General features: G+C 43.6%; 1 protein-coding gene across 1 annotated transcript in view; it reads right to left on the bottom strand.

Annotated features, from left to right (window-relative positions):
• The window catches only part of usp43a (ubiquitin specific peptidase 43a), a 215,999-nt gene that overhangs the window by 48,392 nt on the left and 147,476 nt on the right, over positions 1-20,131 (bottom strand). The window contains exon 6 of the mRNA XM_056280390.1: positions 6,558-6,702. Within this exon, the coding sequence (XP_056136365.1) occupies positions 6,558-6,702 (145 nt within the window). The remainder of the gene's footprint in view (positions 1-6,557; positions 6,703-20,131) is intronic.

The raw sequence follows: 20,131 nt of genomic DNA, 5'->3' as shown, positions 1-20,131 counted from the left end.
CAACCTGCTCATCATTTCAATCCAGCCAATCTTTCCCTACTGTAAAAAAAAAAACAAAAAACACATTCGCCATTCACTCGACACTTGTCCGGCTACCGGTCTTAAGAGGACAGCACAAAGAGTGCATCTTTTAGGACAATTTGTGCCAGATGGAATAGCTTTGTTGTTTTCAAGCCACAGAGGAGCTGTCAACGGGCTCCCAAACTGTCATGCGTTGTTGTAGAACGATGAGAAAAAATAGAGTCCTAGAATGACACCAGCATGCGACGGCTGCCTTGGGATTCAGCCCGCTATAATTCAACGCCAAAGGCTGAGTCAGCTTCTCAACAGCAACATGATAGATTGTTAATCTCAAACCGAAGTCTCCATTTCAATTAAAATTTCATTAGCTGCTGTACACACTGCTATTTTGTCAGGACTGTCTCTACTGCAGCTGTGTATGTATATATTTATGAATGTGTGTGTGTGCGCAGTACATGTTCCTTAAGAACTATGCAGTATGTGGTTTCGAAGATAGCCAAGGAGAACCGGGAACGGCTCATCTTAGGTAGCAACAAGGCTCACCTGTTTGTGATTAACTGTTTGTAGTATGTGTGTGTCGTTCAGCAGGCGGGGAGACAATGATCTACTTGACTGGACTTGAATGACAGAAGCCCAGGGAAATGCGACACACTGGGCGGTGTGTGTTTATCTGTGAGAACTGTTCGAGAGGTGTTTGCTCTCAGCTCCTGCAAAGGGCCTACCAAAGACCGTGGAATGCGCCGGAAAAAGGAGTTTGGTTCGAAGCTTCGAATTTAAGTCTTGCTCAAATTTGAGAGCCAGTCTTGGGTTGTCCTTCCTCATGAATTCCTGAACCTTGTTGCAAATATGCTTTTACTACTGAGCTATGAAATGCTCACGTGCCAAAGATGTCCACTCAGATAGCTGATGGATTTCTTTCAATTACGTATTTTGAATAACTTTCATGAAAATCATGGAATTTAAAAATGTGAATTCTATAAATTTGTTCAATTTGCTAATCGATTGAGCTGTCATATATATATATATATATATATATATATATATATATATATATATATATATACGTATGTTCATTAGTATTTTGATGACTTGCTATGTGGGAGGATTTTAGTGTCAATGATGACCATAACTTGTGCCATCTGCCTGCCCAGACCAGATCAATGCATAGCACAAGACAAGCTCGACCTATGTGTAATTTCCCTCAATTTAGTTGGTGGAGGTAGACCAAATACACTTCCATATAGGCATGTTTCTACTTCCTAAAAGGCTTAATGAATGGTTAACTATCGGGATTACATCTACCCACCTATGTAACGTAAAAGAGGGCAGAGCGTAGTCCCATTTATTCATCTGTTCAATGCTCAGAGAGGAGATACTTGTGCAAAGGAAGGTAAGTAGGCCTAATGTTTGAAAAGATAGTTTTACCATGAAAACTCATAATTGTGGGTTGTGTCCTGTTGTTTCTGACTGATATTTAAATAAAATCCAGTTCAAATTTTCCAGTCGATTCTGCACCTCTCACTAAAAGACATCAGTTTCTTCTTGTTAGAACGTTTTCTATGCTGCTCCATGCATCTCTCCTTAGCTAATGGAAGAAAAAAAGTCATGTGGCATACAGTATACTGCTATACTAAATCAAAATACATCTTCGAATGCCACGCTCCGTCTGTCTGGTGGAGTAATGACGGTTTCAGCTCATGTGCTCTACTTAATTAAAATTAGACATTAATATTCCCACTGAGTAAAGAGATGATTTTCTGTGATCTGTATTGCAATGATTTTATGAATTATTCTCAGGTTAAAACCATTCATCATTTGTACCAGATTACGGCTCAGAGAGGAGACCGGCTCTGGTGGTGAGTGCGATTCATTCCAAGTGCATTTTGGTGTGTGTGTGTGTACGCACGCGCGTGAGCAGGCACCCCCGTACGTGTATGTGTTGATCCACTAGGCCACTAGACTCAGTCTGAGTGCATATCTAAGTGGGAATGTGCATGTGTCCTGGTCTCCCTCTGCGACGCTATTCTGCTCTGTCTGCTCTGTCTGCTCACTCTGTAATGCCGTTCTCCCTCTCTGCTCTGTGAGGTGACAAATGAAATAACTGCTGTTCAGAAAGTGATGGCTCTGAATTTCTATTATTCAGTTATTGCTGTACCTTCTTCTCAGAGGCAACAAAACGTCAACTCTTCTCCTGGGATTGCCATCTCGCCTTGTTGGAGAGGCTTGTGTTTACCCAGGGGACCCAAGAGCAATGCCGTCTGGAGCTCCTGCTCCTGCTAGGGTTACCCATGGTGGTAAGGTCGAGGGGGAGAGTACAGACAAAGAGTGATCAAAACCAAGTCCTCAACGGTGGAGTGGGCAGGAGACGGTAGCTTGTCAGATGTTCAGGTAGTAGGATCTGGGAGAGGCCCCACAACAGTTGTGATGACATAATAAGGTTGCAGCAGTGAGTGGCCCCAAATTTTCTTGGATTCCTTGCCATTGGATCATGGCCTTCTTACTGTCAAGGACTGTGTGGTGACTGACTGCACACCAGGTCTCTCCTCGTAAAAAGATCCCACGCACAGGCGTACTCCTGAAGGTCTTTTTCCACTACCTTTTCCTAAGTCCTATGCTGATTGAGAAATGGTGATGGGAGCAGGACACTGAAGTCCGGGAGCTCCTAGCCACATACTGGCACATAGGTGGTGGGTGTTTTGAATCAGTTGTCTTGGCTCAGAGGTGAGGCAGAGAGAGTATTCTGGCAGCTGCACCCATGACTGAGCAGCCCTATTAAGGATCCACTCTGCTCACCCCACATGGTGAAGGGGCTAGAAAAGGTGCCCTAAAAATAGCCTGCCTCATCAAAACCTGACTGGAATACCGCAGTCAGTGAGTTCACCTCATAGCAGTCAAAAACAAAAGCCTATGAACTTTGGAGCATGGAATGTGCGAACCCTCATGGACAGTGCCTCCAATGATGGACCTGAATGCAGAACTGCAATCATCGCTAGGGAGCTGAGAAGGCTTAAGATCGACTTTGCTGCCCTATCAGAAACCCACCTAGCAGAGGAGGGACAACTGAAGAAGAGAGGTGGATATATACCTTCTACTTGAGGGGAAAAGTGGTGGATGAACCCAGAATTCATGGCATTGGATTCTCCATCAAAAACAAGCTCATCACCCACCTCTCTGCATCCCCTGTGGGCATCAATGAGCAGCGCATGACTTTGCATCTGAGGCTCATGAACAACCAGATGGCCACAGCTGTGAGTGCCTGTGACCCCACCATGGACTTGCAGGATGAAGATAAAGAGACCTTCTGTGCCGCACTGGACAACGTACTTACAAACATCCCAAAAGAAGACAAGGTGAGACTAATGAGGGAACACACTGTTTACATTTACAGTACCAACAGACTGATTTGTGACTAATACCTCTGAGGTAACCAGTATAATTTGGTCCTTGTCAGTTTAAGGATAGCTTTATTGACTGTGGAAAAAAGGATGATATGCAAATATTTATTTTTTGGGGATTTCCCCCCCCCTTTTTTTCTCCCCAATCGTATTCGGCCAATTACCCCTCTTCCAAGCCACCCCGGTATCTGCTCCACCCCGTCTGACAATCTGGGCAGGGTTGCAGACATGCTTCCTCCAATATATGTGGAGTCGCCAGCCGCTTCTTTTCACCTGACAGTGAGGAGTTTCACCAGGGGGCTGTAGTGGATGGGAGGATCATGCTATTCCCCCCAGTTCCCCGTCCCCTCTGAACAGGTGCTCTGACCGTCCAGCGGAGGTGTTAGTGCAGCAACCAGGACACATACCAACATCTGGCTTCCCACCAGCAGACAAGGCCAGTCGTGTCTGTAGGGACGCGCAACCAAGCCAGAGGTAACACAGGGATTCAAACCGGCGATCCCCGTTTTGGTAGGCAACGGAATACATCACTACGCTACCTGGACACCCGATATGCAAGTATTTCTAAGAGAAAAAGGTAAGAATTTGTTTACATCAAAGAGTTCAAATCTTGCTTTAAGTGGGACTCCCTATGGAGGACTACTTATTTAACGTCTTTTAAAAGAAAATTAAGGCAATTTGAATTTGAAAATTCTTTTTTTCTTTCTTTCTTTTTTTTTACAACCTGAGTCTTATTTTTATAGTTATTGCCATTTTGCATATCAGTAAGACTTCATTTTACTCACTGGCTTTGCTGTGGAGATTCTGGATGCAAGACCACTGCCGGACTCAACTTTACAACCGTGTCTATGAGGCAACTGAACATGAGTATCAGACATATTTCAGTAAGTGCAATTTAACCCAGTTATTTTAATCATGTATTTGGAAGTAAAAATAAAAGTGAAAAAGTGAAAGTCAAAAGTTATTACTTGAACTGTCAAATATTATCAATCAATGGCTGATCTCATTAATGAGTTATGTCCTGCTTCAACTTGCAGCAATGACTACACTCACCAGAGGTAGTAGTAACCATCAATAAACTATACCAGCCAGTACATCCAGCCAGTACATTTGAAATATCATACAGTAGGTAATGGGAAATCATGTATACAGTCTAACTGACACACTATGGGTTTTCTTTTGTCATTGTTGTTTTTGAAAGGATATGTTTAATGCTTGTGTTCATTGCCCCATAAGACAGCATTGGAGAGCTCTGTCAAGCAGTGATCCTGTATCAGAAATCTCCAAAACTAAGCCAGTATGTAAAATTATTAGATAACCGAGACAAAAACTATGAAAATAAGATCCAGGTTGTTAAAAAACCAGAATCTTCCTTTATGTAAGAGTGAATGAGTAGGAGTGAGTGTGTGTGCACATAAAAGATAGAGATAGCCAAACAGAGACAAAAAAAAAAACCTAGAAAAGGGCACTCAATAGAGCGCAGATCCCCGCCAAACATCTCCCCTTCTCTGGTAATTGGCAACAAACCACCCCTTTTGTCGCCTACCAGGAGAAGGGAAAATGCAGAACTGCGGGCGTATCTTGCCTTTTCCAGTGCGCGGACTTGGGTGAAAAACTAGCTGAGGAGTTAGCACTCAGTTGCAGTATAAAACAGGTTTTTCAAAGGTTTTGAATCACCGCAACCATGAGAGGTCCTTGATCATATTATTAACTTTGCACAAAAATTATTAGAATGACAGGCCCAGTAGTATACGAGATTAGCAGCGGACAGATACACGCACACACGGACAGAAAAAAACTGGTGTTTTTCCTGCCATCATAAGAGTTTTGTGCAGCACCCAAGTCGATTGAATGGGAAATATGGGGAAAAAAGTTTTTAATATACAATGCTCAAGTTAAAATAATGTACTTAATAAAAACATTTTGCCTGTCAGTCTGTGGATGCACAGCCCCCGAGGTGGACCCTGGTACAAATGTGACCAATATGAACCTGCACTTTCCAAAAAGAAAATGTTTGTGATTATTTTGGTCACATCCTAACCCTGTCTTTATTTTCATAATATAATAAAGCTGGGTAAAGAGTTTACAGTCACACATGCACGACTCACATCTATGGTTGACTCAGATCGGGCAGCAGCAGGAATATGTGACTCTTCCTATTTTGACTGTAACCTAGAGGTAGTTGCTCCTTTATAACTTTTGCATTTTTTGGATTATCAAAATTCTTTTAATAGCTTTTGATAGTTTTGGTGCCTGAACTAAGTCAACCGTAGATGTGAGTACCGCATGTGCACCATTGACTTAGATCGGGCAGCAGCAGAGAGCGAGCAGCGTTGGTCAAGTGAGCTAGAGAACGAATGAAGAGAGGGAGCGGCGATAGCAAAAACAAATGTTTTTCAAAGGTTTTTAATCACCACAACCACGAGAGGTTCTTCATCATACAGTCATAACTGTGCACAAAAAATTTTAGACTGGCGTCCGGGTAGTGTAGCGGTCTATTCCGGTGCCTACCAACACGGGGATCGCCAGTTCGAATCCCCGTGTTACCTCCGGCTTGGTTGGGCGTCCCTACAGACACAATTGGCCATGTCTGCAGGTGGGAAGCCCCATGTGGGCATGTGTCCTGGTCGCCGCACTAGCGCCTCCTCTGGCCGGTCGGGGCGCCTGTTCAGGGGGAGGGGGAACTGGGGGGAATAGCATCATCTTCCCACGTGCTACGTCCCCCTGGCGAAACTCCTCACTTTCAGGTGAAAAGAAGTGGCTGGCGACTCAACATGTATCGGAGGAGGCATGTGGTAGTCTGCAGCCCTCCCCAGATCAGCAGAGGGGGTGGAGCAATGATTAGAACGGCTCGGAAGAGTGGGGGAATTGGCCGGATACAGTTGGGGAGGTAAAAGGGAGAAGTAAAAAAAAAAATTGGACCGATAGGTTCAGTAGTTTGCGAGATTTTTCACAGACACACACACACACACACACACACACACACACACACACACACACACACACACACACACACAACCAAACACATAATCTCAAGCCTGGTGGGGATAAATAACAAACTGGAAAACTCACAAAACTGGAACATAGGAGTAAAAAAGTCAGGTTTGGACTGGCATGTTCGTCAGCTGTTATAATGGTTACCTGACAGCGGCATGGGTCCTCCATGGCTATGGGGAAGTGGGGCCTGGAAGGCGTACACCACATCACTATCTGCAATGGCCGTGAGGTCATCCTCATCAAAGAAGGAGCGATGGAAACCTGTGGAGTACAACTCGGACAGGATAACCTGAAGAGAGCGAGAGAGAGAATGACAGAAAGGAGAGACAGAGAGAGATATAGAGAGAGAGTAAGACAGATGGAGAAAGCGAGACAGACAGAAAGAGCAATGTAGAAAAAAGGAGAACAGGAACAGAGAAACGGAAAGAGGAGAGACAAAATTCATAGAGGGAAAGCCTTGGACTGTTGATGCTCTTGCAAAATGTCTTGACAAATAACTAAATAAAATTTTAAAAAGCACCCTGTAGTAGCTGAGGTTGACTGGAATGAAACCAGTCATCCTCATATCCACACACACACACACACACACACACACACACACACACACACACACACACACACACACACACACACACACACACACACAAAGTGGCTTTGACACCACTTAGCACAAAAGGTTCCCACACAAAATATCCTGTTATGTAGCACTCACAAAACAACAAAAGTAAGAAAATAGAAAATGGAGCCTAATCCCATCAACCACACCACACACATCTGCCAGTTGTTTGACAAAAACACATGCTGTGACAATAAACACACAATGCAACAATGCTCATACGTCAGCACAACAGCAACAAAGACACAGCGTGCGAGGTTTCAGATCGTAGAAACTCTTTCTCATCAGTGCATCCAGCCCCCACCAAAGAGAATGACAGACAACACGAGAGGAGGGGGAGGTGACCGGGAGTAGGATAAAGAGGGGATAAGAAAGATAAAAGACATGGAGACATGGAGAGAGTAGAAAGGAAAATAGATTTAATGACACTAAAGATAACTGGCTTAGCAGCTCAGCAGTTGCTTACAGTGGGGAAACATGGAAGAGGCAAAAACTGGCAAAACTAAGAAGCTTTGCACATGTACACGTGCAAACAAACACAAGCACACGTACATAAACACACACACACACACACACACACACACACACACATACACTGATGAGCCAAAACATTATGACCATCTGCTTAATATACTGTTGGTCCTCCTCGTGTCGACCCACTGAGGCATGGACTCTACAAGACCCCTGAGATGTCCCATGGTATCTGATACTAAAACATTAGCAGCAGATCCTTCAAGTCCTTTAAGCTGCGAGGTGGAGCCACCGAGTAGCAATTACGAGTAAGAGTTCGTGAGGACATTGTCGGACCAATACCCAATACTGATATCAGTGCTTTCCTAGTCCAGGGCATCCAACCAACCTTGTTCTTCTCAAAACTCCTGGTCAACATATTGGGGAAAGACATGCTAACATTCCCATCGGAGTTAGATAGGGCTTATTGTCAGGTCCAAGCCAGGTCCAGGAGAGAAGCCCAGAGCTGTGGTTATGCGCTTCCACAAGTTCCAGACAAAGGACCTGAATCAGTACAGCATAAAGGATGCAAGGCATAGTCAAGTAGAAGGATAATCCAGTCTATATATGTATATGAAGATTACTGACCTGAAGTGATTGAGCAGTCCACTGAGTAAAAGGGGGTTATGCACCAGCTATTCATTCACAATCTCAAACCCTCACTGTGATACCGGGTGTAGCTGCTCATCACAACAGAAGATGGACGTAGACAGCATCTCTCATCGGTGAAAGAAGCCCATCTGTTCTTGGCCACATACCAGAATCGCAACACCCAGACCACCAAGGACTAATCCAACATAACACTGGTTGCCCACCGAAGTGATGTTGACTAGTAACATGTTACTAGTGCTAACTGAGCTAACGCTTTGCTTCCTCGCGTGGACAACATGTGAAGGTTTTGATATGAAGGTGAGAGTGGACATGCACCAACACTGATGACCGTGAGGGATACAATATGACAGCGCTTTATTGGATTTGATTTGCTTGATTTTTGGAGATGGGGGGGGGCATTATGTTTCTCACTTAATCTACCTAAATAGTGAAAAATGGTTATGATGGGCTAGCAGTGCATCAACAGTCCCTACCTACAATTCCAGTTACGGTTTGTGTTGAATTACATTGCCTATTTCATTACATTGCCTATTTCATTATTTCCTTTTTTATTTTTATTGTATTTTGTTGTTTTATCTTGACTATGTGCATTATTTTATCCTGTTGTGTAAGGCACCTTGTAAGGTTGTTTGTAAAGGTGCGATACAAATAAAGTTTATTATTATTTCAGGTCATTAATAATAGCGTTCTGGCAGTTTCTCTGCTTGCTTGTAGCTGCTTACTGTTTCGACACCCAGGAGTCCGTTTGGGGCGCGAGTGTTTGTTTGTTTGTTGTTGTTTTTCGAGACGCCCCGTTTTGGTCTAGACGCCGTTTGCCTTCAACTTCCAGGTTAAGAGGGCTGCCGAGCACTTTTCAAGTGTTTGGCTCCAAATGGTGGACACTGCTCTCTGCTGGACCCATGCTAAATAGATGTTAACAGTGCTTAGAGGTTGAATGTTAACTTGAAGGCAGCTGATTACTGTGTGATGGGGGATATGAGAAGATTAATTCCGGAATTTCAAAAGACTGCATATAGCAAGGCACTTATGAGAACGTCGGGGGGGGGGGTCTCTCTCTCTCTCTACTCTTCTCTTGGTCTCCATCCTCCCTTTTTCATCTTACTTGTTTTTCTTTCTCTATCACTCAGATCTTGGTTTACATCATATAAATGACACAGATGCATGATGAATAAGAGTATGTCATGTGTAGATAACAACATTCGATTCTTATCTTGGAATGTCAAGGGGGTAAACCGGGTTACCAAGATAAATAAGATTATGTCTCATCTTCAAGACCTGGGAGGAGACAATCTGCAGGACACACAACTCTGTAGTGGGGCGACCTTGTGCATCAAAAGGGGCTGGTTTAGGCATTTATATCATTCAAAGTTCAGTGCAAGAGCTAGAGGCACTGCAATTTTAATTTGCAACAACATCTCATTCAAACCAGAAAATATTATAACTGACCCCAACGGATGGTTTTTTATCGTAATGGGCAAACTATGCAACACCCACGTTGGTTTAGCAAGCATCTGTGCAGGTAATTGGGATGATGAGCGACTTATCTCTAGGCTTTTTACTTTTATTCCCAATGCTGAGACTCACCACATTATTATTGGTGGGGACTTTAATTTTGTACAAGATGTTGACTTAGATCCTCCACCAGACCATATTCCAGTGCTTCTCGAAGTCCAGTCCTCGGTCCGCATCCAGACAAAATGGTTAGTTAATCCGGACCCTGCCCAAACCTTGGGTTCTGAATACAATACTTTATGAAGTTTAAAGTCTGAACCCAGCCACTGAGGATGCACATGCCAGTGCATTCTTTGTGCCGGTCCCAAGCCTGGAAAAATGGGGAGGGTTGCGTCAGGAAAGGCATCCGGCGTAAAATCTTTGCCAAATCAAATATGCAGCTCATAAATCAGATTTCCATACCGGATCAGTCAAGGCTTGGGTTACCAATGACAGCCATTGGTACTGTTGGCCACCAGGGTGCCAGTGGAAATTATGCTACTGTTGGGCAAAGGAGAAGGAGAGGGGGAAGGCATGTGCAGAGGCAGCAGGAGAAGAGGAAGGGTAGGAGTGTGGTGAGGGCCAGAACTTTGAATGCTGGCACTATGACTGGTAAGGGGAGAAAGCTGGCTGATATGATGGAGAGAAGAAAGGTAGGTATGTGTGTAAGAGACCAGGTAGAAGGGGAGTAAGGTCAGGAGCATTGGAGGAGTGTTCAAACTATTCTACCATAGTACACATAGGAGGAGAAATGGGGCAGGGGTAATTCTGAAGGACGAGTATGTTAAGAGTGTGTTGGAGGTGAAGAGAGTGTCAGACAGCATGATGAGAATGAAGCTGGAAATTTAAGGTGTGTTGATGAATGTTATCAGCGCATAGTTTTTACTAGATTGTTTAACACAATCTTGGAAAGTGAGAGGATGCCTGAGGAGTGGAGAAGAAACATACTGGTACCGATTTACAAGAATAAGGGCAATGTGCAGAACTGTAGCAACTACTGGGTTAAGAGGAGTGGTGACGATTAGTGAGCAGCAGTATGGTTTCATGCCACGAAAGAGCACTGCAGATGTGATGTTTGCTTTGAGAATGTTGATGGAGAAGTAGAGAAAAGGTCAGAAGGAGTTACATTGTGTCTTTGTGGATTTAGAGAAAGCATATGACAGGGTGCCGAGAGAGGAGGTGTGGTATTGTATGAGGAAGTCAGAGGTGGCACAGAAGTATGTAGGAGTGGTGCAGGATATGTATGAGGGCAGTATGACAGTGGTGAGGTGTGCGGTTGGAATGACAGATGGGTTCAAGGTGGAGGTGGGATTACATTAAGGATCGGCTCTGAGCCCTTTCTTGTTTGCAATGATGATGGACAGGTTGATGGACGAGATCAGGCAGGAGTCTCCATGGACGATGATGTTTGCAGATGACATTGTGATCTGTAGCAAGAGTAGGGTGCAGGTTGAGGAGAGCCTGGAGAAGTGGAGGCATGCACTGGAGAGAAGAGGAATGAAAGTCAGTAGAAGCACAATGAATATATATGTCTGAATGAGAGGGAGGACTGAGAAATGGTGAGGATGCAAGGAGTAGAGGTGATGAAGGTGTATGAGTTTAAATACTTGGGGTCAACTGCTCAAAGTAACAGGGAGTGCAGCAGGGGGGAGTGGGTGGAGAAGAGTGTCAGGAGTCATTTGCAACAGAAGAGTACCAGCAAGAGTTAAAGGGAAGGTTTACAAAATGGTTGTGGGACCAGCTATGTTATATGGTTTGGCGATAGTGGCACTGATGAAAAGACAGGAGGTGGAGCTGGAGGTGGCAGAGTTGAAGATGCTAAGATTTTCACTGGGAGTCACGAAGAAAGACAGGATTAGGAACGATTATATGAGAAGGACAGCTCAGGTTGGACGGTTTGGAGACAAAGCAAGAGAGGCAAGATTGAGATAGCTTGGACATGTGTGGAGGAGAGATGCTGGGTATATTGGGAGAAGGATGCTGAATATGGAGCTGCCAGGGAAGAGGAAAAGAGGAAGGCCAAAGAGGGGGTTTATGGATGTGGTGAAGGAGGACATGCAAGTGGCTGGCATGACAGAGGAAGATGCAGAGGACAGGAAGAGATGGAAATGGATGATCCGCTGTGGAGACCCCTAACGGGAACTGCCAAAAGTAGTAGTAGATGAAGTGTTAAGTTTTTTTTTTAATTCTGTGTGTTGTTGCTGCCGAATTCATGCATTAATGTTACACTGGAGCATTTGCTTTGGGGATGTTGCAAAGCTTTAACTGCACTTACAGTAACAAAATGAGTATAGCTGTCATCAGCTCAAGTAACGCTATATTCACTTCACCTGGTCCACTAACTCTCCTCTGCTCCGTGTGTGTGTGTGTGTGTGTGTGTGTGTGTGTGTGTGTGTGTGTGTGTGTGTGTGTGTGTGTGTGTGTGTGTGTGTGTGTGTGTGTGTGTGTGTGTGTGTGTGTATGTGTGTGTGGAGGGGCTGAGTGCCACTCCCATTGACAACACAGAGAGCAGAGGAGAGGAGAGAAACTAGCACGACCATAAATGACAGTAATGAGTAGCCTACCGGTACACAAGTTTTTGGTTAGGGATAGAGCCAATTAGAGGCAGAGTAGGGAGGGTCTTCGCAGAACAGTGTCAGTGTCTTCGCCTGGCAATCACACCTTTTGTGCCTAGGTTCAAGTAACTGATTACAGGCTAACAATGGCATTTCTCCCAATTGGCTCGAATGTATTTTGAATATCTTGACTGTCTTGAACTTGAATGTATGTTGCTTAAAAGTTATAAGTGAGCTGATTAAATAGTATTTTATTATTGCCAATCGTTCTGTACCTCCAATCTTGAAGAAAAATCAGATGCGGACCTTTGAGTAATATATTTGAGAACCCCTTCCATATTCCCTAACCAACTCAGCCAAGTTCTTAAACGCCATTGCAGGGGAGATGGGCTTGTCTGACCCATGGAGGTGTAAATTCCCAGACAAAAGAATCTTTCTCATTTTTTCCACATGTACACCATACATATTCTCGAATAGACTTTTCTCTTAAATAACAGATGACTTCCTAATGTACATTTATGTGATTACCACAGTATAGTAATTTGCGATCATGCGCCCACTTGTTTAGATATTTTTCTCAGTTACAGCCCCATTTTCAAATAATGGAGATTTAATTCACATTTCCTAGCTGACGACTCCTTCACAAACTCCCTGATTGACTATATTATGCTTTGAAAAATATGACACACCTGAGGTGTCAAGAGAGGAACCTTATGGGAAACTCTCAAAGCAACTTGAAGAGGCCATACAATATCTCATACAACCTACCTAAGAAAAAAAAGATAGAACCCAACAGTTTGAACTGTCACAGAAAATTAAGGAGATTGATGATAGCTATGCCAGATGTCCAGACCTATCACTTTACAAAACATGTTTATAGCTCCAAACAAAATTCGACCTTTTAACTACAAATAGTACAGAATTACAGTTGTTTAAGTCAAGACAACATGTTTTTGAATCAGGAGACAAGGCCAGCAAGCTTATGGATCAGCAAGCCAGAGCTGCTGCTGCATCCAGGCTTATTCCTAGTATTAAATCTCCATTGGGTGTTGTTCTTACTGTTCCAAAAAGTATTGATGAAACATTTGTAAAAGTTTACTCTAATTTATATACTTCTTATTGCACTCAAGCCAGCACAGATGATCTCTTGGATACAGTTGCGTTCCCTTGAATTGACAGTAACCTCGTGGAAGATCTGAAAAGCCATGGCACAAGGAAAGGTGCCCGTTGTCCCCCTTATTATTTGCAATTGCCATTGAGCTGCTAGCCATTTGGCTGCGTTCTGAGGAGAAATTTGAGGGTTTTACTCGACTGTGAACAGTACATAAATTGTCGCCGTATGCTGACAATCTACTTCTATACGCATCAAACCCTTCTACATCCCTCCCTGTACTTTTAAACATTTTAAAACAATTTGGCCAGCTATCAGGATATAAACTTAATTTTGGAAAAAGTGAACTGCTTGCAGCTAAACTAGTTGAGGATTTGTCTCATGACATAACTCCTTTGTTGTTGTTATTTTTATTACAAAGTCCTTGGCAGACATCTTCAACAGCAATTTCATCCCCTCACTTAAAAAAGTAGAGAAGGATTTTGATCGATGGACTACTCTACCGCTGTCCTTGGCAGGCTGAGTAGGTCTGATCAAAATGGCTGTTTCATCCAAATTTCTTTATCTTTTTCATCATATTCTCATACTATTTACAAAAAGTTTTTCACTAACTTGGACCAGTCATCTAACTTTCTTTGGGCCAATAAACCGGTGCGTATACAGAAGAAAATCTTGCAGCTTCTTAAATTATCAGGCAGCCTTGCCCCTCCCAGTTTTTTACAATATAACTGGGCAGCCAATAAGCCCAAAGAACTTAAGAGAGATCAGAGGAAATAACATTCCTATTTCAATAGATGGGTCATCTGTTCAAATTGTGGACAGTTTCTCGGTTTACACATCACAGACACCCTCACATGGTCTCTCAACACCAATTGCATCCTCAAGAAGGCACAGCAGACTGTATTTTGAGGCGTCTCAAGAGTTTTGGTTTGAGTACCAAAAACTCACATGAACTTTTATCACAGTAACATCGAGTGTCTTGACAGCTATATCACAGTGTGGTTTGACAACCTGACTTGTTCAGAACTGCAGACTGCTTCAAAGGACTGTAAAGATAGCAGCAAAAATCACTGACATGGAACTACCACAACTTAATAATATTCACACCACTTGCTGCAAAAGGAAAGCTGAAAACATCATTAAGGACACGAGCCACCCTGCTCTTTTTCTGTTCTCACTCCTTCCATCTAAAAAAACGTTACCAGAGCATCAAATCACACACCACCCATCTCAACAATAGCTTCTTTCCATAGGCAGTCAGGTTGCCGAACAGTTTGGTGGCATGGTGGCCCAGTGGTTAGCACTGTTGTCTCACAGCAAGAAGGTCCTGGTTTCAAACCCTAGGCTGTACCAGCTCCTTTCTGTGTGAAGTTTGCATGTTCTCCCCGTGTCTGTGTGGGTTTCCTCCGGGTGCTCCGGTTTCCTCCCACCATCAAAAAGACATGCATGTTGGGGTTAATACTCCTGTCTGTGCCCCTGACCAAAGCAATGGAAAGAAGAGCTGGAGTTGGTCCCCAGGTGCTGCAGCTGCCCACTGCTCCTACACAATAGGATGGGTTAAATGCAGAGAATAAATTCATTATAAGAATACAATTCGTTTTAAGAAGACAATGTCGAACAAAGTGGCTTTCATTCATTCAGTCAGTTGATGAACCCATATGCACTTTACATTGTTGTTTTATCATGTACTGTATATTGTGTATCTACTACTACTTTTGGCTGCTCCCGTTAGGGGTCACCACAGCGGATCATCCGTTTCCATTTCTTCCTGTCTTCTGCATCTTCCTCCGTCACACTAGCCACCTGCATGTCTTCCCTCACCACATCCATAAACCTCCTCTTTGGCCTTCCTCTTTTCCTCTTCCCTGGCAGCTCCATATTCAGCATAGTACATTCAGTACTGTATATTGTGTATATAATCTAGGAATTCATTATGTACATAGTCTATGTATGTCTGTAGAGTTGTCTTTTTGGAGTGTATGGTGTGTCCTTGTGTCCCTTGTGTTAAGGCAGAGAGAGCCAGAGCACAAGAATTTCATTGTATTGTAATACACATGACAATAAAGTTGAACTTCAACTTTATCAGCCTGCCTGGGCTCAAATGGAGGCATCTTCTGCTCAGATTTCATTATGGTCATTACTGTGCTCTCAACTACCTGTCTGTCTCTACCATCAGCATTAGTCCAGTGGTTACTCAATCGCTTAAAATATGGAGACAATTTAGGAAACGTTTTGGCCTGCACAGATCTTCTACTCTTGCCCCGATAATTAACAATCACTATTTTAAGTCAGCTAACATAGACTGCATTTCAATTTTGGTTTGACAGGGGCATAACAGCAATTAATAATTTATACAACAAGGAAATCTTCATGTCCTTTGCAGAACTATCGACCAAATTTCAACTACCAAAATATCACCTTTTTTGGTTCTTTCAAATTAGACATTTTATTCAGAAACAGTATCCTATTTTTTTGATACTTTATTAATCCCAATATGAGGAATTCTTTATGCATTTAATCCATCCTAGCTGTGCAGCTAAGAGCAGTGAGCAGCTGCCGTGCAGCGCCTGGGGACCAATTCCAGTTCGTCTTGTCATGCCTTGGTCAAGGGGCACAGACAGTATTAACCCTAACATGCATATCTTTTGTTTTATGGTGGGGAAAACCGGAGCACCTGGAGAAAACACACCGCAGACACGGAGAGAACATGCAAACTCCACACAGAGGATGACCTGGGATGGCCCCAAAGTTGGATAACCCCGGGGCTCGAATCCAATACCTTCTTGCTGTGAGGCAGCTGTGCTAACCACTGGGCCACTGTGCTGCACCTGTTCCAAATTGCCCTCCTGGGCCTCAGCATAGATGATAATCAGTGGTGCAACATCCTTGACCTACATCATAATTCTTCTATTTGTGCCCAACATGGGCTGATTCAATGTAAAATTATACACAGCATTAATTTTACTAACCATAGATTATCTAAAATATACCCTCAATTTTAGTGAAACTTGTAACAGGTGTGGTCATTCCCCAGCACACTTTGTACACTTGTTGTGGTCATGCCTGAAATTGACAAACTTTTGGTGTAGCGTATTGACACATTACAAAAGCCTTACAGTGTCGTGATAGAGCCGAATTCCCTTTCTGCCATTTTTGGTACTCCACCTAACAAGGAGCTCTTGGTTGTAACACACCTAACCATGGCCTTCAACACCCTGCTAGCCAGGCGTTTAATTGTCTTAAATTGGAAATACGCTTTGCCCCCCTCTTATGATCAGTGGATCAAGGAGGTTCTGTACAATGTAAAGCTGGAAAACTGAGGTTCTCTCTTAGATGTTCTTTAAAGAACTTTGAAAGAATATGGAGCCCATTTTTTTTTATCTCTGATAGACACTCTAGATATTATGACTGACAAGTCAGATGACCGAGTCCTTTTGAATCGTATTGTTTTTATTATTGTCAATTTTTTTCATAGTGTTCTTTCTTTTTCTTTTCTTTAGATGCATTTTCTCCTTATTTAATTTAATTTTCCTTTAGTGTGTGCTTTGTTTTGTTTGTTACTTGAACTTAAAGTGGGGCAGGGGGTGGGGAGTGGGAGTTCAAAAAAAGTATACATTGTGCATCTGCCTTTTACCTTTTTAGTTTAATATATGTATGTATGTATGTATGTATGTATGTATGTATGTATGTATGTATGTATGTATGTATGTATGTATGTATGTATGTATGTATGTACATATTTTTAAAAAAAATATCTCTCTCACCCTTTTTCGGGTGATGTGTGTGTCTTCCTCAAGCTCGGGTGGTCTACCAGAAGCCTTAGAGTTTAAGGGTTCTGCACAGTATCTTAGCTGTTCCTAGACCCGCACTCTTCTGGACAGAGACCTCAGATGTTGTTCCTAGAATCTTCTGGATCCACTCTCCCAGTTTGAGGGCCACACCCCCTCGTGCTGCTTTTACCACTGAGACTACTGTAGATTTCACTTTCCACATCTGATCTAGTGCTTCCTTCAGCGCTTGGTATTCCACTAGCTTCTTATATTTTTTCCTCCTAATGTGATGTCACTTGGGATTGCAACATCGATTGTTAATTACTGGTGTCTTCTGATCATTGTCTACCACCACAATGTGTGGTTGGTTATCCAGCACCTGCTTGTCAGTCTGGAACTTGAAGTACCACAGGACATTAGTGCTGCAATTCTCAACCACATCTGGTGGTGTCTCCCATTTGAACTTGGGGACTTCCAGGCTGTATTCAGTACAGATATTCCTGTACACTATCCCAGCCACTTGGTTATGCCTTTCAGAGTATGCTTTTTCAGCTAGAATTTTACACCTTGCTACTAAGTGCTGGACTGTCTCAGAGGTATCTTTGCACAGCCTACATCTTGGGTTTTGTCAGGTGTGGTAGACCTCTCCGTCTACCAATCTGGTGCTGAGTGCTTGTTCTTGTGCTGTTATGATCAGAGCCTCTGAGCTCCCGATATCAGCCACATCTTCTATCTATCAATGGTACATCCCATGGAGGGGCTTGGTCCTATGGGGTGGGGGGGGTCCTCTTTCTGATGTACTCATGGATGTTCCTTGTTTCATCCTGGATAGTGGCTCTGAAACTCACTAACCCTCAGCCCACATCTTTTCGCTTATCCTACAGTCTCAGGCTGTTGGAATTTGGGTGGAACCCTCCGTGCACTCTGAGGAGTTTCTGTGTCCTGATATCTGTGGCTTTAGGCCAGTTTATTATTCCAGCTGTGCATCTGGGTATCTTATGACTGGTAGAGCAAATGTTTTGATGGCTTGGATCTGATTCTTCCCATTGAGCTGGCTCCTCAGGACCTGCCTCACTCTCTGGAGGTGTTTGGCTTTAGCTGACCTCCTTGCTGCCTCCTCGTGGTTTCCATTTCCCTGTGAAATAGCCAGGTACTTGTAAATGTCCTGTATGTCTGTTATCCTGCCATCTGAAAATCCAACCCCTTCAGTCCTCACCACACTTCCTCTTTTTGCCACCATTTGACTGCACTTGTGCAGTCTGAATTACATCCCGGTGTCGTTGCTGTACATTCTGGTGAGGTGGATCAGTGAGTCAATGTCTCGCTCATCCTTGGCATACAGCTTGATATCATCCATGTACAGGAGGTGGCTGATCCTAACTCCAGTTCTGAACCTGTATCCATATTCACTCTTTGTGATGATCTGACTGAGAGGGCTCAGGCCTATGCAGAACAGCAGTGGGGATAGCGTATTGTGCCACATTTTATGGATACCTGTTGAGTTGGCCTCTAGTGTTGTTTTCCACTGCCACATTGAGTTCTTGATGAAAGCTATTAGTGTAAACTTAAATTATTTATATAATGCTGTCAGTTCTGACCACATGAGATAGTCTTCATTGCCCTCTCGCATCAATGAGCCTTGAGTGCCCATAAACTCTGTCACCGGTTTGCCACTCCTTGGACACTGACTTTAGGTACTCACCACATCTGACCAGGAGCACCTCACAAGCCTTGCCATTTCAGAGAATCTCTAACCCAGTCATCTGGCCATAACAATTTGGCCAATGTCAAAGTCGCTCAGGTCTTTACTCCTGCCCATTTCTCCTGCATCCAACATGTTGACTACAAGAACTGATTTTTTGCTTACCATCTAATCTACACAGACCTTGACATGTGCCCGTGTTTGGAGATTATCAAGGTTATTCGGTTCACCTGTGAGTGATCATAATATTTTTGCTCATCAGTGGATAATAACACAACAAACAAGTGTGTATATCCACACATACACACAAACACGCTAGATTAAAAAAAGGGGAAAAAACATTCCAGAAATGCACAAATCCAAATCAAAACCATTTCCAAGAAAGTAGACAGGCTCAGATCAACATGAGCAGATGAAAGGCAGCACGCCAACTGTCAATTTGAGAACCTTCTGATGCGATGACAGTCATTTAGTGAGTGTGTGTGTGTGTGTGTGTGTGTGTGTGTGTGTGTGTGTGTGTGTGTGTGTGTGTGTGTGTGTGTGTGTGAAAGCATGTGTTGATTCCCTTTACATAACAAAATATCTATCTAGATATAAAAACTTCTGCCAAAAACAAAGGAATAAAACAGAAATCCCACAAAGTAAGGCAGCCAACCAGCGGTATAAAGTCAAATTTAGAAATTCAGTCTGTGAAAGATTGTTGCAAAGATGGACAGAGACGGTCAAAAAAAAGCAATAAGCCCATGGAGACAGACAGACAAAGAAAACATCCCCTCTCATCACTCTCCCAGCATGAAATGGTTATTACTGTAAACTCACTAGTGGGTATGACTTTTTCTCAAATTGAAATCCAGTTGTTTTGTTTGTGTGGCTTTTCTCCCCAATTGTATCTGGCCAATTACCCCACTCTTCCGAGCCATCCCGGTCACTGCCCCATCCCCTCTGCCTATCCGGGAAGGGCTGCAGACTACCACATGCCTCCTCCGACACATGTGGAGTCACCAACCCCTTCTTCTCACCTGACAGTGAGGAGTTTCGCCAGGGGGATGTAGCACGTGGGAGAATCCCGCTATTCCCCCCAGTTTCCCCTCTCCTTCGAACACGCACCCCAACTGACCAGAAGAGGTGGTAGTGCAGCGACCAGGACACATACCCACATCCGGCTTCCCACCCGCAGACACAGCCAATTGTGTCTGTAGGGACACCCGACCAACCCGGAGGTAACACAGGGATTCGAACTGGTGATCTCCGTGTTGGTAGGCAACGGGATAGACTGCCATGCCACCCAGACTCCCTACATGCTCACTGCACTTTTAATAGGCTATACAGAGCAATATGAATGGGTTTTGTG

Source organism: Lampris incognitus, chromosome 5 (assembly GCF_029633865.1).
Source record: "Lampris incognitus isolate fLamInc1 chromosome 5, fLamInc1.hap2, whole genome shotgun sequence".
In the NCBI taxonomy this organism is placed as follows: domain Eukaryota; kingdom Metazoa; phylum Chordata; class Actinopteri; order Lampriformes; family Lampridae; genus Lampris; species Lampris incognitus.
Note: the sequence above shows the minus strand (reverse complement) of the source record. Positions and strands in the feature narration are given on the sequence as shown.